General features: G+C 46.4%; 1 protein-coding gene across 2 annotated transcripts; it reads right to left on the minus strand.

Moving 5' to 3' along the window:
• On the minus strand, positions 1-25955 carry si:ch211-168d1.3 (ras and Rab interactor 1). 2 transcript variants are annotated; one of them, XM_035407872.1, is made up of 11 exons: positions 25251-25955; positions 12888-13034; positions 11393-11507; positions 10806-10878; positions 9972-10063; positions 9131-9522; positions 7175-7703; positions 5187-5492; positions 4011-4142; positions 3408-3574; positions 1-2954 (listed from the first exon to the last, which is right to left on the minus strand). In XM_035407872.1, exons 2-11 carry the CDS (start codon positions 13032-13034, stop codon positions 2631-2633), a joined length of 2277 nt encoding a protein of 758 aa, XP_035263763.1. In that variant the 5' UTR covers positions 25251-25955; the 3' UTR covers positions 1-2630. The 2 variants fall into 2 exon arrangements, with proteins under 2 accessions (XP_035263763.1, XP_035263764.1); XM_035407873.1 differs by having other exon boundaries at positions 7175-7697; positions 25251-25953.

Below are 25955 nucleotides of genomic sequence, written 5' to 3' on the forward strand. Positions count from 1 at the left end.
TTATGTTTTGCATACATACCTTCATTTTATTGCATTTATTGTTAAATTGTTTTTACAGAGCACAAATAAAGCGCATTGCTATTCAATCAGATAACTCATGGATGCACTTGCATTGTCCTGTTCAGAACACAGTTCATACATGCACCACACACTACACCTGTATATCTTTACACACAGATACTGCATGCACTTAATCTCAATGTAGCAGAATTTTGTATCACTGTCAAAGGAAATATTTTAAGAGCAAGACGTTTTTCATCTGTACCTCAAAACGAAATACATTTAGATCAATGGTTAAACTAGACAGCTAATTTATACAAAATAAATATGATCAAAAGGTCTGATGATGTTGAGAATGTCGATTATGCGTATGTTCATTCAACCACCACAAGATGGCGACCCTACACGCAGGCTTTTCCTAATGATGTCTTGCGTTATTAGGATATACAAAAAATAAACAATGTCCTTTTGGCGGGGCTGTTTTTTTATTTTATTTTTATTTTATTTTATTTTTTTGCTTTGTTTTGTTTATTTTATTTTTATTCGTTTTTTGTTTCTTTTTTTTTGTTCGTTTTTAAAATGTTTTGTTTGTGAAATGCTGAAGTGAATTCCATGAATAGTTTCGAAAACAAAATGCACACCTTTGTCCCCCCCCAAAAAAAACAGTAAAACGGAAGAAAAACTAACAGCAGGACTGCTGTATTCCACATCAAAATTTTCTCTCGTAAGAAATTGTGCATTCGGTTTTTATTTTATTATTTATTATCATTTTTATTTTTGTAGTAGACGTGCCTTCATTCTTAGGCTTTATAACCGAGGGCTGATACACTTGGCAAAGAGCGCAGTTTAGCTTCCAGTACAAGGTTCTGGGAAATGAACGAAGAGTATCCGCACAACGAAAAACTGTCATCCTCCTCATAGGCTCGTAATTCGTACTAACGTAATCAGCGACGGCTGTTCTGCGTTCCGGATCTGAGTTCACTGACACCTTAACGGTAACGTAATTTAAATATAATTATGATAAACCCCCCCCCCCCCCCCCCCCCCCGGATATTCGGCACACAGTTTTCATTTTGTTTACTCACATTTCTGTGGAACGAGCTCTCTTTCTAGTAAACAGCTTAACTGGGGCACAGTCTCTAGGGGTCCAGTGACTTCGTGATCATTTGTCGACTTGTGCCTCCAACCACACGCCACAGTGGGCAGCCGTCTGAGAGAGATGGATAGCGTTCACCTTCTGCATACTAGCTTTTTGTATGCAGGACCATTTCCCTGCGGTAGGCCTACAGCGGCGTAAACCTTGACTTCACTTAATTTCAACAATATTTCTCTCAAAAAAAATTGGTCTGACTGCATTTATTTTCCTATTTTGTTTTTCTTAATAAATTAATTGTTGAGCTCACTGCTGTTCTGGTGTTGCTAAAATAAGGCTAATCAGGTATCGCTTCAAGCATATGGATGCGTATTTGGCCTTCAGTGTATTAATGTACATTATTGGTGATGCAAACCTTCTGATGCCCAAACAAAAAGCTTACATGTTCCCCAACACCACCACAAATGTATTTATGTTGCTTTGTTATACAGGTCTCTCCTATAACACTCTCTAAAAAAAATATGATATCACGGGGAAGGGTTTGTAGGCATTTAAGTTTTCATTCTTTGCAGAGGCCATCTGATGCATGTCTGAATTCCCGTTTCAAACTCATTACTGAGATATAATTACAAATTAAAAACAATACAATAAAAGGTTATTGTGATATAAAGGTATTTGTGATGTTATTCTAAGCATTGCACCAACTTTGAGGACTCAGTGTAATATAATGTTCTTTAACACAATTCATCTCGCTGTGAAAGCGTTGCAGGGCAACAGCAGTGTTCCGAGTGTTAATGAGTCTAAAAAAAGTTATTATGTAACCCTTCCCAAAATAGTTATTCTTAAATTTCAAGTGGATAAAAAAAAAAAAAAAAGTATATTTAACTTTTCCCAACTGCCGCTATGATGCAGACAACGGTGACATCACCAGGGTTGATTGGCAGCAGCCAGGATAAGGGGTTCTGACCTTATATGGCTGTGATGATCGTCCCTGTGACACAGATTGGGCAGAGGAGGCCTTTGAATTCTGGCTCTCCTACGATCGTCTTCGCCCATATCACGCGATCGACGACTGTCTCACAGTTTAGTCTTCATCAGCAGTTGGGACGACGCGCTAGAGCCTGAATCCTAACATCAGTTCAAAGCTTAAGATGTTAGCATGTGCAGTGAACGGCTTTGGTAGCGCCTCAGACTTGGTGTAAATGTTACGGATGGATTTTTTCAGGGTTACTCTTTTTGTTTAGTGTTTTGAGTTTGGACATTCGCGGTAATTTCACCCGCGCGTGGACCAGTACGTCTCAGCCACCTCCCCTTGACCACCGGGGTGTGTTCTTGAGCCCCGACCACAATGAGGGGTTCAACAGCCGATCAGAGAAAGACAGAGAGGAAACAAAACAAAAGAGAAACTATCGGCCACGACTGGCACTGTTGTAGCCGGGATGCGGAAGGGGGCGGGGGCGGGGGGGGAGACAAAGACACACCCCTTTGTCACGGACACGCAAAGCCATCACAAAAATAAAGCAGGCCACGCCCCCCCCTACTCTTCGCAAACGGACTCCCCCAGGTCTACAGCGCCCCCTCTGGTCAGCTTGCGCGCCTTGCCGAAGTCCTGATCGCAGCGCAGGAAGGCCAGGGTGGGGCCCCCCCCGCTGCAGGCGGGCAGGTCGGACGGCTGCGCCTGGGGGGGGACGGCGCGCATCTCCCCGCCGTCCCGCCAGTAAAGGCCGTACTGCTCCGGGTCGGACACCCCGAATTTGAGGACGCAGAGGCGCGCCAGGGCCTCGGGGGTGTCCCCCACCTTCCACAGAAGCGTCCGCACGATGCTGCAGTCCCCGTCCTGGAACAGCACCCGCACGAACCTCTGCAGGACACAGCCGCCAAAACACCGTCACTGGTGTGGACCTTTACCGCGATTCAGTACACATACCAACACCCAGGCTGCTTTGTGTTACAAGGGACGGCTTACCGCTAGGCTTATTCAGAGATCATAACAGGAATGTGCAGGGTTTTTTGGAATGTTCAAAATTTTGGTGCTAAAAGTCAGTGTTTTAGAACTCCATTGCTTCAGCTACCAGCCGCGATTCTTACATCAGCATTAGAATGTTCAGTTCAGAACACTCTAATCCCGTATTCGTCATCTTATACCTTTAAAGGATTAATGGAGGTACACACTGTGTCAGGTCATTTTATTAGCATGTGTGGATTCTTTGTGTTAGCGTGTCAACCGGGTAAAATTTGTTTTCTTTGGTTCTTTATGTGTAATGCCGCCATATCTGCCGACACCAGCTGTTTCCCCGCTCGGAGAGATTCTGACCTGGTTGTGCTGGGCGTCTTTCTGGTTCTGGGCCTCCTGGCTCCGGCGCCGGTTCCACTCCTTCAGGGCCTCCTGGGCCTCGCGGGTCAGCCCGTTGGGCGGAACCGTGTCGGACTGGCTCTGGATCAGACACAGGCTGGCGTAGACGCTGGTCAGGTAATAACCTCCTGCCAATCAGATTTGTGGGTTTATCCCGTTATTAGTCACGGAGTATAATATGGTTGTTTGTTGCAACTTCACGGTTGATGTCTTGGCATGGCGGTGCACTGTAATAGCTAGGAAAACTGGCTTTTTGTTCAGAGGCTGTGGGTTCGAATCCCAGGTGAAGCACTGCCAATTTACCCCCGAGCAAAGTTCTTCACCTGAATTGCTTTGGTAAATATCCAGCAGTACGGATATATTTTATGGAACAAACAAACAAATAAATAAATCGAAAGTGTTTATGTCACTCTGGGTGAGAGCATCTGCCAAACTCAGCGTAACTGCGCTCAGATGGATTCTATCAATGTAAATGCCGTGAGGGGCCGACTTGCTCCAGTAACACTTACATCGCGGTAAATAAGCTCTACCTGAGGTTGCCAGGTAACACCCGCCATTTCTTACCCTCCCCCGTCAGCCAGGAAGGCTCCAGAAGCTCCATCATGTACTCGACCTGCAGCAGAATCTGAGGCAGGTTACACTGCACCAGCACGTAGGACAGGACGGGCAGGAACTCGTCCGTCCCAAACTCCTGTCCTGGACGTGGATGGGGAGGAAGAGGAGAGTAGAAAAATGGGAGAAATAAAACTTTTGTCCCAGGCCTGGGAATTTCACCCAGCAGGTCTGCCACCCCCCCACCCCCCCACCCCACACCCTTATCTTGTGTGTCCCGCTAATGGTGCTGTTCTCTATCCAAGAAATCTTTAATCCTCCTCCTTTAATCCTTTTTTAAAAGCCAAAAAAAAAGGATGCCGCTCTTCGTGGCTTCGCTACACCTCGTTTAGTCAGGGCTTCAGATGTTTGCTCAGCGGTATTACACCACGCCATGGGGTAAGAACCACTACAAACAGCTTGAAGGCAGACGGCCGCTTTGGTTTATGAGCGCAGGGAGAAGGACGTGACCTGTTTTGTTAGCCATACTCCAGCCCAGTAGGTGGCAGTGTGCGCCTTTAAGTCATCCGCAAATACGACATTAGGTCTTGGTCAAGATTTTTTTGTTTCCTGCTGTCCACCTACCTCTGCAGCTTGGGCTGATGTTTGGTTTCTTTTTATCATTAATTCAGGGATTTAAATACTCCTCCCAAATGTGTGCCTTTTAAGGTCTTACCATGAACCGGTTAGCATAGCTTCCACTGAGTGAGCTAAATTGCTGAAACCTATTGTGGTCCACACTAGTATACCTTATATACCCCAAAGTGGTGCTATTTTCATTCAATGTTGACTACAAAGTATAAAGAATTATATTCCATTATTAAGATGAATACCCAGAAGTTTAGTAGTCTATCGCCTGTTAGGAAACAAATATATTTGCCTTTTGACATTTAAAAAGAGCTGCTCCACAAATAAAAAAATCTGACATTTAAAAATATAATTTTTTTCAGGCTCTCAACTTTAAATGATTTCTGATTCATTTCTGTATTTATTGCACGGTGTGTGTTAGACATTTATTTTGTACTGAAATTTTGAATGTACAGGGAGTTGCAGATTATTTTTTGTTAGTATTTCTGATGGATTATTTCAAGGTTTCAGATCCAACTGCATCAGTGTGTAAATTAGCATGTAAATGACTGCGTGACCTACCGGGGTTGGGGCCCATAGCGTTGTAGATGCCCTTGCAGACCTGTAGTAGTAGCAGCACTTTGTCTATGGGGGAGTGTGTGCGCTGCATTAGCGACAGCTTCTGCTTCATCCTCTCCAAGCCGCGGGCGTCGGGCACGCCCACGCGAACCCCGAAGCGCTTCATCGCCACCTGCTGGCTGTCGCGCAAGCTGTCGGCCAGCCGCTGCATGGAGCCGTCTTTGGTGTGCAGGGAGAGCAGGGTCTGGTCCAGCTGCGTCTTCAGAGGCTTCAGGACGCAGCCAAACATGGCTTTCTCCAGGGCCAAATCTGCGAGTGTACACACACACACACACACACACACATATGGTGTTAGGGCTGGATCCACACACACATGCACACTCACTCTCTCTCACACACACATGCACATATGCTGTTAGGGCTGTATGCACAGACACACACGCACACACACACATACACACACATATGCTGTTAGGGCTAGATCCACACACACACACACACTCACTCTCTCACACACACACCCACATACACACGTGCTGTTAGAGCTAGATCTGCACGCACACACATACAAACACACGCACACTCACACTCACACACAAACACATGCTGTTAGGGCGAGATACACACACACACACACACAGGCATACAGACAGTCACATATCTCTGTTGAGGAAGGTGTCGCTGTGCGTGGGCGACAGACTAAGTTGCATTATGGGAAAAAAAAACCCTTGCCAGTCAGGGTTACACAAGTCTTGCCGACCCAGCCAAAATTATCCAGCGTGCATTTCATTTGCAAACCCCCAACTCCACGTTCTGCACTTCCTGCCTGCGCCGAAGTTAAAACTGTACTGCCCTTAACGTGTGCGTGGGACTGTGATATCTCTTATGATAACTGATAGGGGGGAAAAAATGCTAATGCATCCACCAACGCAATAGAGAATAAATCACTGAGCAAATGTGGCCACTTGTGAAATGCTCTCCCTCGCCAACAACCGCCCCGCTCCCTGTAGCGGAGATAGCGGTAAAAAGCACGTTCAAAGAGCGGCTCAGCGTGTTCAAAAAACCCGCAGCGAAAGCCCGGCTGCAATTATAGACGGCTTACCGCGACTTTGTACGGGCACGACTTCACGCTCGCTTCGCCGCAACGCGTGCCTGTACTCATTTTACAGGGGAAATAAAAAAGAAGTGCTCCCTCGAACAACTACATTTCAATCTCAGCTTCGTGACTCAAAATCAGAATAATAAATCAATCGGAATTTAAAAAAAAATTGTTACGTTATCCATACAGAGCCGAAGAATACAAAACGCTGTGAAATCCAAGTCCGTTTTATTCAGAATAGATTTTAAATGAGCCTTTTTATCCTGAGAGGAACAAAGTGCTCATGCTTCCCACGACAGGGAGATTTGGCACGGGCCATCTGGAGACCATGTTCATTATGTAATTAACAGCCGGTTTACATTTTAAACACCAGAGCGACCGTTTGGTGGCCTGCCAATCAGAAGTGATCCTGAATGAGAGTATCCACACTGAACGGACACCGTCGACGTGTCAGACCTTTAACAGTGACATAGTTTCCATCAAAAGAAAAATCTTTTCCTGTTTATATCTTTTTGAAAATGAGTAGGCATGTATCTTTATCTTGCGGCTATATATCATTTTTTTAAGCTAAACCAATTCCCTGTTTTATACACCTACTCGTTATATACATCACACCGGGCATGAAAACAGGCATATTGTGAGCTCTCCATCTCTCCTGCGTGTGTGTGTGTGTGTGTGTTTATGTGTGTATGCAGGTGTGTGTGTTTGTGTTCATGAGTGTGTGTTCAGGTGTGTGTGTTTGTGTTCATGAAGGTGTATGCAGGTGTGTGTTTGTGTTCATGAGTGTGTATGCAGGTGTGTGTGTGTGTGTGTGTTCATGAGCGTGTGTCTGTTGAGTATGTTTGTGTGGGCATGCATGCAGTTGTGTAAGTGCATGTCTGGAGGGTGGCACCTTTCTCCTTTTCGGGCACCAGGGTCTCGATGGGGGGCTCCAGCTCGCCGCAGTCCAGCAGGAAGCGCTTGGCCTGGGACAGGAAGCGGCGCAGGCCCTGGAGCAGCGGCGCGGCGGCGGCGGCGGCGGCGGAGGAGCCCTGCGCCAGCGCCTGCGCCTCCAGCTCCTCCCTCTGCTGCAGCAGGAAGTCCTGCACCAGCACCCCGAACGCGGAGCGGCGGTCCTGGGACAGCTCGTCCACCAGCTGCGCCACGCGCTTCTCCGGGGCGAACAGCGTGACGAAGGCCGCGCTCATCCGGCGCAGGCCCGAGCCGGGGTGGCGCGGCGCCGCCGCGGGGGCCGGGCCGGGGCCGCTGGGGGCCGGGCCCGCCGCTTTCTGGGGGGGGCGGTCCTCCGCCTCCTCCAGGCTGCTGAAGGAGCTGCTGCTGTCCAGCTCCGCCAGGGAGGGGGCGCGCCTCCGCTCCAGCACCAGCCCCGCCTCCGCCCCGCCGTCCTCCTGCTCCTCCCCCTGACCCGACTCCTCCTGGTTCTCGCGGGATAAATAAGATTTTGGGGTCAACCCGGCGCCTGTGGCACGTGTTCTTACGTCAGCGTGCCTGCACGTGTGAGCGTGTCTGTGCAGAGTAAAATGGCTAGTGTTAATTCTAGTCTAACAGTGTTAACTCTTAACAGATGACATTTGCTCCCAATCTGCAATGTCAGACAACATGTTGAGAGTTGAATTAGCACTTTTAGAGCTGAATTAACGCTGGACATACGTATTACTGTGTGGTGTGTTTCTGCGTGAAAGTGTTACTCCCGATATGAGATATGCGCTCAACCCATATATATGTGACCGCAAATACTTGATGAGTGATGTCATCTCAATGTGTCATCGTCACCTCAACAGGGGCGGGGTTTAGGCAGAATACTAAAAGAAAAAAAGTGGTCAAATATAAATTGTGGACCCTGCAAGTATCAGCTGTGGCCAGCAACCCCACAGGGCGATGCATGATTGGCTCTAGCATCACCCGGGGAAGCAAGAATTTCAGCTGGCAGGGATCGCCATTGCTCAATGGCGCCCCCAGCTGGTCAATCAGCCACCCGCGCGTCTGTCTGTTGAGCCGCGCACGGGGCGTCTTCCTCCAGCTCACGTCTGTACGAGCGCGGATGTGCGAAGCGCGGTGCGATGCGCGGCGGGGGCTGACATCACGTGCGTCGGAGGAGAGCGCACGCTTTGCCTGCGCACGCTCCCCTTAACCGAGCGCGGAGGTTGCAGCAGCCAGCGCCGATGAGTGCGATCAGTCACTGCCAACTGGGAGGCGCATTAACGCATTAACCCTTCAAGGCGTGAGATCGCAAACGTGCGATCAGAATGTTCTAAACTGAACATTCTGATGGTGATGTAACAATCACTGCTGGTAAAAAAATTTTTAAAAACTGCAGAAAAAATCTACTCTTCAAAGGATCTAAATCCACTCAGTGGCAGATGAACAGCTTGATGTTTTTTTTATGCAGCATTGTGTCAATGATAAAACTGTTGATTGATCCTGTATGAAACTTAATTTTGCCGGTTCAAAAAGCAATATAACCACTCGATAAGTGCTGTAAATTTGTATTTTTGACAAAATAAATGGGGGACAACTGCTGTCAGAAACCCTCAGTTTGGCTACTTGGTATTTACCTCTAGGTTGCTATTTTTCTTGCTAGATTCAGTGTAACAGTGTAACAGTAACAATGTCTAGCAGTAGTAATGAGTGAGTGTAATGGTGTAGCAGTAACAGTGTTTAACAGTGGTAATGAGTAAGTGTAACAGTAACAGTGTTTAACAGTAGTAATGACTAAGTGTAACAGTGTAACAGTAACAGTGTTTAACAGCAGTAATGACTAAGTGTAACAGTAGCAGTGTTTAACAGCAGTAATGACGAAGTGTAACATTATAAGAATAACGGAGTGTGAGGGGGGAGGGGCCCGTACCTGCTGCGGGTCTTTGGGGATCAGCTCCTCCTCCTCCTCGGAGGTCGGGGAGAGGGCCTGGGTCCTCCTGAGGAGGCCGCTGGCGGTGCTGGCCCTCTTCTGCAGCGGGAGGCTGGGCTCGGCGCAGTCCAGCTCGGTGGAGCGCGGCGGCGACGACAGCGCCATGGAGGTCTCCGTGGAGACGCGGACCCGCAGGCTGCGCTTGAAGCGGTGCCGCTTGTGCAGCGCGCCACGGCTGGGCGGCTCCCGCAGGAACAGGGGGTTTATGTAGCACAGCGCCCCCTGCTGGGGCCCGCGCCCCACGAACAGGCCGCGGCTCTCCTGTCCCGGCTGGTCCGCGGCGGGAGGGCCGTTGCGCGGCGTCCGAAAATTCAGCGGGGAGGTCCAAAATTCTTCAGCAGTCACACAATGCGAGGACAGGACATAATTATAGGATGCCGTGATAAACCAATCTACATGCTCAGGTTAGCTAGTATTAGCGCTTTAGTGACCCTGCATAGACACTCAGTGAACTGGGCGTGTTTTTAAGCCAGGTTTGGTCCTGTTGCTCATATAAATCAGTTATAGAGAGCACTTACATTCTCCTGCACTTACAAGAGCTCTGCAGTGAACTGACGGAAAGACGCTAGCTAGCTAGCAAGCACAGCAGATTTTCTGTTTTTTAATGGTAAGGTAAGACAGAATTATGGGTCGGAGTAACCATAACTGGCAGCAAGGTGAAAAACCTCTACAGTGCATATGCAGTTTGAGTAGCTATGGGTCACCCTGAGGGGCAGGGCATTTTGGCGGAACTCTGGCTGTTTCATTACTGGTAGGTGCAGGGGAATTTAGGGGTACATACCCATGCCCATGTGTGAGAGAGACTCCAGCTGTCTGTGGGACGAGGCTTTAGCTATCGCTTCGGGAAGCTCCAGGGGGAAGGGCAATATGTCTCTGTAAAAGACCATGGCCTCCAGTGACTCATACTGCCCTGATTGGTCCACGATTATGTCATATTCAACAAGGCGGGGATTCAGTGAGATGCATGTTGGTTTGCTTCACATATGCGGTTGTGTGTAGTGTGTTAATTAGTTATGAGGCTAGCCTGGTCCATATTACTGACAAAAGGGGGGCGACATAGCTCAGGAGGTAAGACCGATTGTCTGGCAGTTGGAGGGTTGCCGGTTCAAACCCCGCCCTGGGCATGTCGAAGTGTCCTTAAGCAAGACACCTAACCCCTAACCCCTAACCCCTAACTGCTCTGGCGAATGAGAGACATCAATTGTAAAGCGCTTTGGATAAAAGCGCTATATAAATGCAGTCCATTTACCAAAAGTTGCTAGCTTTAGCCTAGCCTCAGGTTATGATTCTTCTGGCCAGGTGAGCAGTACCGGCAGGTTGGGTCTTCTTTATGTGGGATGTATTGGGTGGGTGGGTATTGGTGGGCGGGTCTTAGTAAGTGGGTGGGTCTTCATAGGTGGGCAGGTGTTAGTGGGTGGGTTTTAGTATGTGGGTCTTATTGGGTGGGTGGGACTTAGTGGGTGGGTGTGTCTTAATAAGTGGGCAGGTCATAGTGGGTGGGTGGGTTTTAGTATGTGGGTCTTATTGGGTGGGTGGGACTTAGTGGGTGGGTGTGTCTTAGTAAGTGGGCGGGTCATAGTGGGTGGGTGGGTTTTAGTAAGTGGGCGGGTCTTACCGACTGATGCAATAGAAAGCGACGAGCCTGCAGAGGTCTGGGAAACTGACGGCCGAACTCTCCAGGGAGAAAGCTGAACACAGAGGGACAGTTTGGTCAGTGCTGGTATCAGCACCTCTAGCGTTCACCTCACTAACACACTAATTACACCCGTGCATTAGCACAAGAATTTGTGTGTGTATGTGTGTGTGTGTATGCATGTGTTTGTGTGAGTCTGTGTCTGTGTGTGTGTGTGCGTATGCATGTGTGTGTGCATGTGTGTGTGTGTCTGTATGTGTGTGTGTGCGTGTGTGTGTGTCTGTGTGTGCATGTGTCTGTATACGTGTGTGTGCGTGTGTGTGTGTCTATGTGTGCATGTCTGTGTGCGTCTGTGTGTGTGTGTGTGTGCCTGTGAGTGTCTGTGTGTGCGTGTGTGTGCCTGTGTGTGTCCTTGTGTGCATGTGTCTGTATGTGTGTGTGTGTGTGCCTGTGTGTGTCCGTGTGTGCATGTGTCTGTATGTCTGTGTGTGTGTGTGTGCCTGTGTGTGTGTGCGTGTGTCTGTATGTGTGTGTGTGTCTGCATGTGTGTGTGTGTGTGAGACACGCACTGGATTCCTCCTCGCGGATGACACACTGCCTGAAGGCGGAGGGGGCGTTATCCTCTGTCAGTCTCACGCACAGAACCTTCTTCTGTGAACTGCTGCACCGGCGCACCAGGAAGGCCTGCAGGGGGCGCCACACAAAAAGAGGGCAGGAGAAGGTACGGTCAGAAGGGACACAGAACATTCAGAAATTACCTAAAAGCAAGAAAAGAATAGTGTTATTATGTGCTTTCTACATTCTGCTATATCAGTGTGAGTGTACGTGTACCACAGGTTTTGTGTGCGTGTGTGTGTGTGTGTGTGCTTCTGTGTGTGTTTCACAGCTGACGGTAGTCTTCAGACTATGAGTAATATTTGTTATGGAATTTAGATTTGGTGAACGGCCCATTCTAGGGATCTCTTGTCACACGCACGCCCAGGCGATGCCAGGTATCCACATCACGTTCTGCGCAGGTGTGCAAGAGATCTGGGACTCTCTCACTCCACAGTGGACCGTACTCAAGTGTGAAGAGAACTCTTTCTTGCAATCCGACTTCTAGTCACAGGATAAGTATTATGTTAACACGTCAATATTTACATCTGATCTGCAGATCATGAGAGAGCACCTATGCAAGCACAGTGCAGTATACAGGAAACTGAGGGATTTACCTCTTACTTAGCGTATGTTTACATTAAATATGATTGTATTTTTATTTTCCTGAATTGAACGTTTTTTTTTTAAGCTAACAACATTACGTAATTTGAGGAGAATAATACTATAACACTGCAGCTTGTGATTCAAACAAAATGAATGCATTTGTATTGAATAAATCACCGTGATGGATTGCTCATAGATCAGGCCCTCGCTGCATAGGCATATGTAAAGCCAAAATGGCGTGGATTATGTTGGCAGCAGAAATATCTACGGGCTACATTAGCTGACAGTGTAAAGAGAAAATGGTGGCATCAGAATGAGCCCTTAGCTGACACTAGATTCAGCGAAAGACGGATCCAAAACACATTTAAACTACGGTGTAATCACAGCCTCTGTGTCTATGTGTGATGTGTGTCTGTGTGCACGTGCGTGTACAGTATATGTGTATGTGCGTGTTTGTGCATAATCTGCATGTGTGTGTGTGCCTGTATGAGAGAGAGAGTTTGTATGGGTGTGTGTGTGTGGATGTGTGTGTGTGTTTGTGCATAATTTGCGTGTGTGTGTGTGTGTATACCTATTTGAGAGAGAGAGTGTGTATGTGTGTGCATATGTGTGTATGCCTGTGTGTGTCTGTCTGTCTGTGTCTATGCATGTGTGTGTGTGTGTGTGTGTGTGTATGCATGTGTGTATATGCGTGCATGTGTGTATATGCGTGCGTGTGTGTGAGTATGTATATGCGTGAGTGTGAGTGTGTGTATGTGTGTCTCTATGTGAGTGTGTGTATGTGTGTCTCTGTGTGTAAGTGTGTGTGTGTGTGTGAGTGTGTGTGTATCCGTGTGTGTGTGTGTGTGTGTGTATGTGTATTACCCCTTTTGGCTCCGCCTGCAGGACCTGCTGGGCGGAGTCAGAGTTGAATGACAGCTGCAGCCAGACGGGGTGTGTCAGAAGCAGGCGGTCCAGCACGCTGATGGTCCTCAGAGAGCCGGGCTGCAGCTCACACGCAGGGTCCTGCATCTGCCACACACACATCTGTTATGTGCATCTGTACACACGCAAGTACACACAGACACAATTACACACACTCACACACACAGACACACTTACACACACTCACGCACACATACACACACACACACGCACGCACACACACACGCACACTTACACACACAGACACAGACACAGACACACTTATACACACACACAGACACAGACACACTTACACACACACACAGACACACTTACATACACACAGACACAGACACACTTATACACACACGCACGCACACACACACACACACACACACACACACACACACACACACTTACACACACGCATGCACACACACACACTTACACACATACGCACACGCACGCACACACACACACACGTGCACACACACACACACACACACACGTGCACACACACACGCACACATATACACACCTACACACACACACACACACACACGCACACACTCTTTGTCTAATACTGAATTTTGTCTAAAGATCTGAAACCATTCAGTGTGACAAATATGCAATAATAGAAGAAATCAGGATGGGGGGGGGAAATACTTTTTCACAGCACTGTAATTCAAATGAAACATTGGCATGAAATATTTGAATTTAGTGCCAAATAACACGTTAACAAAATATCAACAGGATGTTTATAAAATAACACAAAAACTGTCACACGAGAACCTACCGCATCCATACACACTTATTGGGGGCGACATAGCTCAGGAGGTAAGAGCGATTGTCTGACAGTCGGAGGGTTGCCAGTTCAAACCCCACCCTGGGCGTGTCGAAGTGTCCTTGAGCAAGACACCTAATCCCTAACTTCTCTGGCGAATGAGAGGCATCAATTGTAAAGCGCTTTGAATAAAAGCGCTATATAAATCCAGTCCATTTACCATTTATTCTGCCTCATACGTACGAATACACACACACACACACTCATAATGCACATGCACACATACACACATGGGTTCTTCCTAAAACACAACACACAGAGAAGAACCGTCTGTGCAGATGTGCACACTCCTGTCCTCTATAAGCGCAGACAACCCACTATAAGGAAGTCTTAACCAAACATATCTTGCATTTTAACCCGTCTGCCATATGATATTTGCAGAAAAAAATACCCTTCTTTGAAATGAAGGCAGTATCCGACCTACGATTCCAACCAGTGCTATTTTTGTCTGTTATACGTTCCGTATTTCCAAGCTCCACCATGTATAATACTAATACACAGAAGCCTAAATGACTATTTTATTATAAAGGTGCTTTTTCCTCACCCAATCCATGCCGGGATAGGCTCCAGACCCCCTTGTGACCCTGACCAGGAACAAGTGGGTTAGATAATGGATGGATGGATCGATGGATGGATGGGTAAATGGCTGGATGGATGGTGCTTTTTTCCCTAAGTGGGGCATACATTCTCCCCAGTTGGTCAATTAAATGGCACTGGTACATTTAAAACCCTTTGAAGAGTAGGTTTTTTTTTTGGAACGTTTTTTCAAAATTCAAAGTCAGTCTTCTAGAACTCCGTTGCTGTCTGTTACCAGCAGTGATGCTTACATCAGCAGTACAATGTTTGCTTAAGAACATTCTAGTCACATAGTTGTGATCTGATCTGATGGCATAAAGGCTCAAAAATAATTTATATATCTGGCACATTTTCTTCCTCAAAGAGACAAGCTGGTCATCGCAGTGTTTAGCGTAGCCCTGCAAGAACACGGGCACACGTACAGAAGTGGATGTGGCATATCTCTAATAAGGCATCACGCTTAAAATGAGCACCTAGATATGTATACAACCAGTCGTACAGCGCACAAGGATATAGACAGACCTTAAAATTAGCATAAAGAGAAAAAAAAAAACCCAAAGCTGTCTTAATCACTAAGCAGAGAATGGGGCTTAGGTAGATCCATCAGGGCAACTGCAAGTGCAAAATAAATGTACCGCACTGGCACGCGGATGGAGCATGAAGAGAGACTGCGTTTTTCAAAGGGGAATGAGAGGGAACAAAGCACAGGATCATTCACATTAATCCTGAATTCAGGATGCTAATGCACCGAAGGTGTCTGGAGCCTGGCCCCCCGACACACGAGCAGCAGCACCAGCAGCAGCTCCAATTTAATCACGACGCCCCCGAACACCCACGAGCCCACAAGCGCGCGCCCCCCCCCCCCCCCCCCCCCTCCCCCTCTCCCCCCCAACCCCCCTCCGCCCCTCTTCAGCCCCCTACTGGTGTGGGAGGCGGAATGTGAATCAGGCACTCCACGTACGATGCAGCCAAAAGTTGCTGTCATTATTCTATTCTCGTTCTGTTTTGACGCAAAACCGGGTATAACTCTGGCACCGGGCGAATGGTGTCCAAGGGAAATGGCATTACAACGGGGGAGAGAGCTAATTAATTTCTCAGAAATGTTTGAGGTCCTGGTGAAATCATTGCCGTACAGAGTTGCAGTTATATTCATTTTAAGGCACTGCAATAATGTAGGTGTGCATGTGTGTGTCTGAGTATGTGTCTCTCTGTGTGTGCACGTGTACAGCTATTTGTGTATGTATGTGTGTGTGTGTGTCTGTCTTTGTGTGTGTGTGTCTGTGTGTGTGTGTGCAGGTGTTTGGTCTGTGTGTGTGTCCGAGTTTGACGGAACCTGTTATCTTTAGAACATCTTTTTGGTTGGCTTTGATATCACTTGGAGGAATAGTAATTATTTCCTTTTTTTTGGTACCTAATTACCTGCTCTCTTCCTTCTTTCTCCTTCTTTTCCCTTGCTTCTCCCCCCCCTCTCTCTCTCTCTCTCTCTCTCTGTCTCTCTCTCTATCTCTCTTTCTCTCAGAACTTCATGCAGGATGTCACAGTGCTGACATTGTGTGGGCTGCCAGAGAGTGTTCGAGCATAGCAGCAGATGGTTGCCGTGGCAACAAAGGCCTACACATCCTACCAGGCATTCCCAATCAGACGCTGGCGCTCGCGCCCCTCCCGGAGCGGAGCAGAGCGGCAGGTTTTTTTTTTTTTGTTTTTTTTTTTTGGAACGGGCCGGAAAACTCCTCTGAAAAGGTAGCTGGAGAAGCTGGTTCCTGTATCCTACAGCTGTACATTCGCCACTCCTGCACCTCGGACAGCCAGCGTACTCGTGCGTACAGGGAATTGTTTACGCGCAGGCACTCAGCCGATGCTCTCCTGGAAACGCAGCTTACATAATTGCATGCATGAAGGTTTTCGGCAAACGAGCAGAACTCACCCTCAGCCATCTGTCTGCCTGTCGCAAGCAAATAGTGGCAGTTAATTTTTAAAAAATTGACAACATAATGTTAAGAGCCACAGAGGACCTGTCACAAGAGCAGCACTTTAATTAAGCGTAGAGCTTTACGTAGCTAATGGTTATGTAATGTATGCTAGACGTGCCATAGACTAGCGAACTCTTCAAACAAGACCAGGTCAAAACCTAGGATATGGCTGGATCTCTCCGGCCGACCAATGGTGCAACTTCATAACTCGGCCAACCAATGGTGTAGTTTCATCACTCAGTGACTCAGTCACAGACATTCGCGTTTGTAGGGCTGGCCAAAAACGGTCCAGCCAAAAATGCTCACAGATCATGTTGTCCGTTGAGCCAAGTCACAGTGTAAACGGGGACTGATTTTGGCCTGTAGTGGATCATAGACAGTGCCTCTGCTGTCCTGAGTGTAGTGGGGGGGTTTCATTGTACCACTTTGGGGGGGGGGGGGGTTAGGGCGTCGATTTTGGGGGTGGTGGGGGGAGGCGGGATGTGATTGACAGAAGAGCTTTACGTAGCTAATGGTTATGTAATAGTTATAGGTAGGACAAGTGAACTCTTCAAAAAAAAATCTTCATAAAAAGAGTTCATGCCGTTGGTTGAGCCAAGACACAGCTGTCTGTAGCAGAACATAGACAGTGACTCTACTGTCCTGACTGTAGTGGTGGGTTCATTGTACCACTTCGGGGGTTGGGGGGGGGGCGGGATCCAGTGGGGGGTTGAACAGATGTGCTTGACAGGAGGGCACTTCAGAAAAGTCGCTGCGAGGGTCCCGGAGGACGTGGAGAGGCCTGGCAGCAGCGCAAACGTCTCTTAATACAATGATGTTTACAACAAATTACAAAAATGAATTTCTTCCTCTTGCTCAGCTGAACAGCAGTCCATTTGGGGGGGGGGGGGGTAATGTTAGTGTGAACGTGCTATTTCTGTCATTTTTTTTAATTTAGAAAACTGCTTTAAAGTAAATGCTAAAACTGCCTACACTCCAGATGCCCACTGCCGGACCGAAAAAAGGAGAAGATTGTGTTGTGTTATTTTTTTTTTCCCAGAGCTATACTGCGAGGGCTGCAGATAAGAGGAAGCTCAGTAATCACGGCATAAATTTGAAGAAAAAATTTTCTTTTTTTAGTTCAAAACACAGAAACAGAATGCTTGTCTCTCACAACGTTGCCTCTTCTGTTAAAAACATGAACAGGTAAAAAAATAACGTTATTTCACTGTTGGTAGAGGGACGCACGATCTTGTTGCAGAATGACTGATCACGTTCTGATGCAGGCTAAAGGCCCACCTCTTTAGGCCACTGGTGGGTAGTGATGCTGCACATATACTCACTGGCATTAATACTCCAAAAACTCCAAAAAGATCGATACTCTTCCATTCTCTTGCGCGTCACTGTAGATCAGAGCATCTGCTAAAGGACTGTAGCTTAATGACAAGTAATTTCGAGTCTGTGTGTATTCATTTTGGCACAAGCAGCGGTTCAGAGCTTTGTTTGTTTAACTGCATTGAGTCTGGTGTTGAATACATCGTCAGGCAAGCCACACACTCACACACAAACACACACACACACATAGGCACACACACACACACACACACACACCCGCACGCACACACACAGTCACACCCACACTCAGTCACACACACACACACAGTCACACACACGCAGTCACCCACACACACACACACATACACCGTCACACACACACACAGTCACACACATACAAACACAGTCCCACACACACACACACTCAGTCACACACACACAAACACAGTCCCACACACACACACACACACACACGCCTCACTGCAGGAGAGACACACACAGCTGTGAGCAGACGAGGCCGGGGCAGCCAGGCCCTGGCTGACTCCGCACGTGCGCGGCTGCAAGCGGGAGAAGTGGCGCCGGACACTCGGGTCCCCCTTACATAAATCACACAGCCCACACAGCCTCCCGCTTATGTAACCCACCGACGGAGAGAGAGAGAGATAGAGAGAGAGAGAGAGAGAGAGAGAGAGAGAGAGAGAGAGACAGAGAGAGAGAGAGAGAGAGAGAGAGACAGAGAGAGAGACAGAGAGAGACTGAGACACAGAGTGAGAGAGACAGAGAGAGACTGAGACACAGAGTGAGAGAGACAGCGAGAGCGGTGAACAGAGAGAGAGAGAGACAGAGAGAGAGATAGAGAGAGAGAGAGACAGAGAGAGAGAGAGAGAGAGAGAGAGACAGAGAGAGAGACAGAGAGATACTGAGACACAGAGTGAGAGAGACAGAGAGAGCGGTGAACAGAGAGAGAGAGAGGGAAAGAGAAATCACCACCGTCTACCCCCACCCCCCAGCCCCCCAAATCTCGCAGCTGCCAGACCGACCACTCTGAATGGATACTGAGACACACAGAGCCAGGTGTCCTACATTCACTGTCTCTGTGCCTTGCAAGCTTACTACTCGGTCACAGAGCAATACAAAATATAAAATATCATCACGGCGCCAGTTCACCCTTAGCCTCGTCTCATTGGAAACACTTGGCCCAAACACGCTTCATCTAGGAGGTGAATTTTTTAGAGCTGAGGGTTCTGTGGGCACCAGATATCCCCTCTCCAATGCTCTTAACTTAACATTCTAAGGCTGATGTAACAATCAATACTAAGCAGTTCTAGAACACTGACTGACTGAATGTTCAGAAAACACACCAAAGAAGACCTACTCTTCAAAGGGTCAAAAGGTAGAAATGACATTCATCAAAGAAAACCTACTCTTCAAAGGGTCAAAAGGTAGAAATAACATTGTCAAGCATCAAGCAGCAAGCAGAACCAAATCTGAGACCCCATGGACAAAAGAATAAGGAGTAGGGGGAAAGGGGGGGTTGCGGTAGGGGTGTACTTACAACAACAACAACCAGGAAATGGCAGTCTGCCTCTCTCGGTCTGCAGCGAGACCCTGATTCGGCGTCAGACCGGCCCTGGCGCGAGCGGGACGGGCGCGAGGGCGGAGGCAGCTCGGGGCGAAGGTCGTCACGACGACGGCCTCGGCCCGCCACCCGCTCGGCGCGAACGGCGGCTCGAGCACCACTCGCCCGGCAAACGCGCCGCTCAAACTACACGCTTTCTCCCTCTCGCCTGCGAATAACGATCCCGGAGAGCCACTTGAAACAGACTGACGTGTCACAGTTTACATTCTGGCAACCGCTACCATAATGGCTTTGTTTGGATACCTTTTTTTTCCCCTCACCCAACAAGGCTGGGCCAAATCTCAAAAAATCTGGCTCTTCAGTCTGATTTATACCTGGCACAACAGGTGCGTTGAGATTCCAGCCAATCGGTGGCGTGAATTAATCAATCGTTTAACTACTGGGTAGTAATAATAATTCCTTGCATCTATATAGCCTTTTTCTCACCAGTCAGCAAATGAAAGTGCTTCACAGTGATGAGGGGGAAATGTGCCTCAGCCACCGCCAATGTGTAGCACCCACCCGGGTGATGCACGGCAGCCATTTTGCACCAGAACGCTCACCACACATCAGCTGCGGTGGAGTGGGAGACGACACATTTTTAGCCAATTAAATCACGGGGATGCTCAGGTGAGCAGGTTGAGAGAGAGCAAAAAAAAAAAAAAAAAAAAAAAGGCAACAGTACTCCTGGCCTTGGGGTCCAGATGTGAGCGTCTTTGGTTTAGGCAAATTAAAACCGAAACTGGTCACATTATTACTGTACTTCTGGGGGGTTTGAATGGTCTTGTTTACAGTGCTCATTTCAGCTAGCTGTTGCCTGAGAGGCTTTAACGACACAGGTACTGCTCACACCTCCGCTTTCAAATTCGAACATTCTATGTCAGGTATTCCGGCTTCGGTCGATGCCACCATCTGCGGAGCTCGGTAGGATGTTCCGGAAACACAAATGCGAGCGCGGAAGATGGCAGGCGTAGGATGAATCCTTTTTCCAAATTTCTTACAGGTCTCGCCGTTTCGCTTCTTTTACAAAGAAGTAAAATGTCTTGTTTTATCTTCGGTTTTAAATACAGCAAACAGCATGGTTGTATCAAAGGCATAGGTGCACTGCTATTGTTTTTTTGTTTTTGTTTTTTGGTAGAGTATCACCAAGAGTTTTACACGCAGAAAAATTAAAGATGGAATATGCTTCCATAATTCTGACATTTGATCTGTTATTTTGCAGCACTCAGAAATATGCATATCCACACCTGCAAACAAACAGAAGCCTGTTTAGGCTGAGCCATAATGGAAGAATAAATATATTTTTGCGATAAATTAGGCACTTTTCTGGTCTTCGGCATAATGTGCCATACTCACCAGAACAGGCAACTGTAATAATAACTATAAAGAAAACAATTCTGAAAGCTCATGAATTCCGCAGTTTTCACAGTAACAATAACTATGAAACCAAACCGTTTGTTGCAGTCACATTCTGAGCAATTTTTTAAATGTCTCTTGAACAATAAAAAGCTTTAACCAACAGAGATGCAATGATCAGTAGATAGCTTATCTGATAAAAACAGACAAAACTTGATCAAGGTATAAAGGAACCTAGTATTGTTCATTTTCTCGTTATTTTCTTTGCAACATTGCAAGTATCGTTTTAAAATTACCTGCTTCCAAACGTGCCTATGCTAGCTAAATTCACTTTGTACCCAGTACCAGACCAAAATAGCAAAATAAACTCCAATTTCCCCCATATTTCTATATATTTTATTTGTACACATATATTCTAGAGTTTTAAAAATCATAAATATAAACTGAATACACAGTAAAATGACCAGTGTAATTCAACTCTAACAGAGTACACAGAAGTCCAATACAAACCTGAGTAGGACCATATGTAGCCTACTCTGTAACAGTTGATTTAACACTGAACATTTTACTGTGCACATATAATAAGATATACTGTATGTACACACACAAACACACACACACACACAGTGCATGTGTCTTACTATATTGCCCTGATTATATATAATAAGATGTGTGTGCATATATATTATTATATGTAATGTGTGTACTTATAAAATCAACTGTTCCCTGATACAATAAAACATTCTCAAGTTCAATTGAAAACCATATCTTTATATTGGTAACTGTTGTGTACATTCACAAACATTTTAAGCATTTAAAATAATTACTTCAGCATAACATTTTAAATATCCATAACTCCATAGAAAGAAAGGAAGATCCAGTGCAGCGGATGACAAAAAACTGACCGAATTACAAATATGCCATTATTCTTCTCTGTCTCCCCCCTCTTTCCCCCGTTTTGGTTTCTAGCCAGCTGAAGCTGTTTCTTCTAGCAACTCTCCAGGTCTGTCACATTCCCTGTTAAAAGGTTTCACCTCAAGGAACCTTAAAACAGAATGAAATGTTTTGCGTCAGGCTTTGTATTTCAGTAGATCACAACCCTACCCCTAAGGTGGCTAAAGATAGCTAGCTAGTTAAAATGAACTAACCTTAACTGTCTCTGGTAGATTATAACCGATCTCCCAAATTTCTATGACTAAACAGCCAAAGCAGTGTTCATTTATGAGGTAACATCAACGAACACCAGTCATCTCAGTTGGCAACAGTTCACACCTTTGGGCTATCGATTGGTTTGCTAACTATACAGCATACACATTATAATATGATAAACAGTTACATTAATTTATTTGCTAACTAGCTTGCTAACTATGAGCTGTGTATAATTAAAACTATAACCAGCAAACGTACTACTACTTGGAACTCTTACTTATTGCTAGCCTAGTAGCTAACATTAGGCACATTGATAAGATATTTGAATCTGATAGTGAGACTTACCAAATACTTCCCATGGCACAATCTGGAGAGGAAGAACTTGTTGTTTGCTGTTGGGCTCCATTTTGGATGTCAAGACTCCCTGCCACCGAATCATCCCCTGATTCAATTGGCTAAAAAAATTGTTCTCTCCCTCTCCACCTCAGCTGATGTGCGGTGAGCCTACTGTATTGTTGATTTTGCAGCATCTCATTCCTTCCTTGTTGGTGTGTCGGACCCTTACTTTTGGCCCTTTCTAATGCTCCTCGTCTGCATGGTTGGGGCAAAGCCAGGGTCATGATGATCGCAGGTGGCTCACAGATAGCCCGTCTGGCAACTTGTTACCAAAACACAGACATTAACTAGAACTTCAAAGATAACACCGTGGGCACATTCCACGGATGACACCGGCGCATCCTAGGGCTGACAACAGACAGCCAAGCAGCCCCGGCGAGTCTGAGCCCTCAGAATGAGGCTTTCATCGAGAGCTCACTTGACCCCCTTGGCTCAGCCTGGCTGGCCTGACGGTGGAAAACAACAATGTGGCTGTGATCGACAGTGGCATGTCACAGGTTAAGTAGCTTGTTCTCAGCGCAGGGGACATACGGGAGCGGTGTAGTTTTGTAGCGGTATGATGTTAGCACGGAGGAGACGCTGTACAGGCAACTGTATGGAGTACGGAGTGGACGGAGTGTAGCACAGTGGGTAAGGAACTGGGCTTGTAACCGAAAGGTCGCAGGTTCGATTCCCGGGTAGGACACTGCCGTTGTACCCTTGAGCAAGGTACTTAACCGGAATTGTTTCAGTATATATCCAGCTGTAAAATGGATACAATGTAAATGCTATGTAAAAAAGTTGTGTAAGTCGCTCTGGATAAGAGCGTCTGCTAAATGCCTGTAATGTAATGTAACGGATTAACGGGCAATGTTGGCACTACTGGGGCCTGAAGCACCAGAGAGTTTGAGAGTTTGGCTCAATTGGCTGGTCTGCCAGTGAGCAAAAGCCAGAACCTAGACAGGGCAGATAAGTTGAGATACGGGTTTGATATAAACGGACTACGTTAACCCCAATAAAGCTCACGTGTTACCCGGATATATAGTCTGACTACACACTAGTCGGCTAGAAAATTTTCACATTTCAACCAATGCGTACCCAGGTTTTCACATGAACGTAAAAGTCGGAGTTTCGCAAAAATGTTTGCTGGGCTAACTGTGTACATGCAGGTAGTTTCCATTTCCGGCAGTGAAATGACTGTGCTGACCATTTGCCAGATTAAGGCCCACAGCTGTGTTCCATTTGGGCAGATTCTGAATTTCCTGGGCCTGCGATCGCCATGATTCAACAGGTTTGTTTCATAGCAGCAGGTTGAGTGCTGTCACAACCCAAACGCCCCCCCCCCCCCCAACCCCAACCCTACCACCCACCCCCACAACACATACAGTAACTGAACGTACCATAATTCCGAAGCTAAGGACAAACCTGCAATGTCAAGACATACTTAATTGGTGGAAGATGACTGAATCATGTCCCTCAAAATAGGAGCTGGCATCAGGACCAGGCCTGAGGTTTCAAGTAATGCGTTAAAATCCAGCATCTACGTAGTGCCAATCACAAAGCGCTCAAAATCAAGCATTGGCAGTGTTATGTTATAAGAGATTCAGGTGATTGGACTCATTGCCAATCTGTCCCACAGGAGGATCAATGAGACCAACCACAGATGTGAAAGGGAAACTTATCTACTTTATTTATCTACTTTATCGGAGGATTGTATGTATTTTATGGGATAAAACAGAACATCTCACTGTTTGAAGCATTCAGCATAAGGAACCTACAGGGGGATTTCAAATATACGCTCTTTCCGGGTTCTGTTCTTTATTCTGAAATCTTGTTGTGGACCACAGCATCTTTACTGTAAAAAAATATCCATGTTGAACGAGTTCTCTCCTGGCCGCTGTTAAAGGAGCTCAAAACAGGCGTTCACATTCAAATTCAACGAATTACCCACTGTGTAACACATCTGTCTGGTCTCTGTTGGGTTTATGTGCCCCGCTGTCGAAATGTTCAATAACGCACAGGTTCGCACAAGCAGGTTATTCATCTTCGCCACTGTCTCCAGCTAATGTAAATCCCTTGACAATTCAGAAAGACAAATACGGCTTTCCCAGTCAAAACGTAAATGCAGGTTACCTGTCGTCTTGGGTACTGGAATCGTCACACAGGCGCGCGCACGCGCGCAAGTGCACTTACTGGGAATTATGTAACGATATTTTATTTTCTGTGCTCAGAGACTGGATCAAGCTTGGATAGCGTGGGCAGGCACTGTGCAACAAAACTGCTCTCCCCGTAAAGTGTCGTCTGTAAACTCTATTAGCTTATTATGAAGCTTTCCTTAACTTCAAAACTGCAACGCGAGGAGCGGATGGTGGGATAGCCCACATCTAAACACTGTAGTTTACAAATGACCTAATTAATGTAGTTAATGCAAGTCATAAAACTATACTTTCACAGAGCGACTGTTGTCATTTTAACAATCTACTTCTACCATGCCATAAGATTTTGGCAAACTTGTGATACAAATTAATATCACGTTGGTAATTCGTTGAATATATTCAAACGCATTTCAGAATTTCGCGTACAAACAATCGCGTTCAACTACCTTTGTAAAAATGATCAAACCGATTTTGGCTACTTCAGAACAACTGAGTACGCAGTGATTACTGAGAAGCTCTTCAGCGACGGACAACTGCTGTAAGCCTTTCTTTCTTTGATGGTCTGCGGTGACGCGTGGAACTCAGTTCCCCCAATTTCAGTATGCAAGCGTACACAATTATACCAAATTTGAAGAAATTATCCAATTATTCCACTATGAAAATTTTTAAATAAAAAAAAAACTCTACGGTGCACTTTCTAGGTTTGCCATATTCGTTTCCACGCATGTCAATATACAAACACATATTACTTCAGGTACAGAACCTTCCCTGTTTAATATTCTTTTGAGCCCACCTTAGCATACGAGATTCCGGTATTTTTATTCACCCATTGCGCGTGCCCGTGCGTTTACTGTCTTCAGTGACCACTGATTCGGGGACATCTCTTAGAGAAATCCCACCACTAAATATTGACAGAGGCTAATTTACGAGGATTAAATCACAATTATTCCGAGATAAACTACTTACCTTCTCGCTTTCTCCCTAGAGGTTGGCAGAGGCGGGGGAAAAATCTGTAGTTCAATCCATGAGATTCTTAGACGCGTAGACAGACACTATCTAACTTATGTCTATTTTCCTCATGTTGAATAAGTTGCGTTATTTGTCGAGGAACCCGATCTTTACTTGACGGAGACGCATTGTGTGTGAGGGGGAATCGGTTCCTCTCTCCTTACTTCCTCTATAGCAGTGATTCAGGGTTTAACTCTATCCCCGTCTTCCTTGCGTCTCTTTTGCTTTCTCTCTCCTGCTCATTTCTAACACCATCAAACTTTTTTCTGAGCGAAGGAATTACAGTACTTTTGATTTACGCATGCGTCCACCCTTCCCTGTGAGACGTACGATCCAAAGTGTTTCTATATTTAACTTGACAGAGATGAGAAACTTGCGTCGACAATAATTTCTGTTTGCCACATTTTTAAATGAGCAAGTTTCCAGGTGTGCTTTAGCCTACTTGTTCCCGTAAATGAACCTCCCTGCATGGTAAGTAGTTGCCAAATGTGGTTACCTGGCTGCAGCGTAGGTGTGCATAGTCTACAGGAGACACATTTCGCACAAACAATAGTAATTGTTTGTGATACAGCACAGTATGCAGACAAGTTTTATCCTGTTCATAATATTGAATTATGTAAATGGGTTGATCTGAGTCGTGGATTCTGTGCTAGGAAAAAATGC

The sequence above is a fragment of the Anguilla anguilla genome, chromosome 3 (genome assembly GCF_013347855.1).
Source record: "Anguilla anguilla isolate fAngAng1 chromosome 3, fAngAng1.pri, whole genome shotgun sequence".
Classification (NCBI taxonomy): Eukaryota; Metazoa; Chordata; class Actinopteri; order Anguilliformes; family Anguillidae; genus Anguilla; species Anguilla anguilla.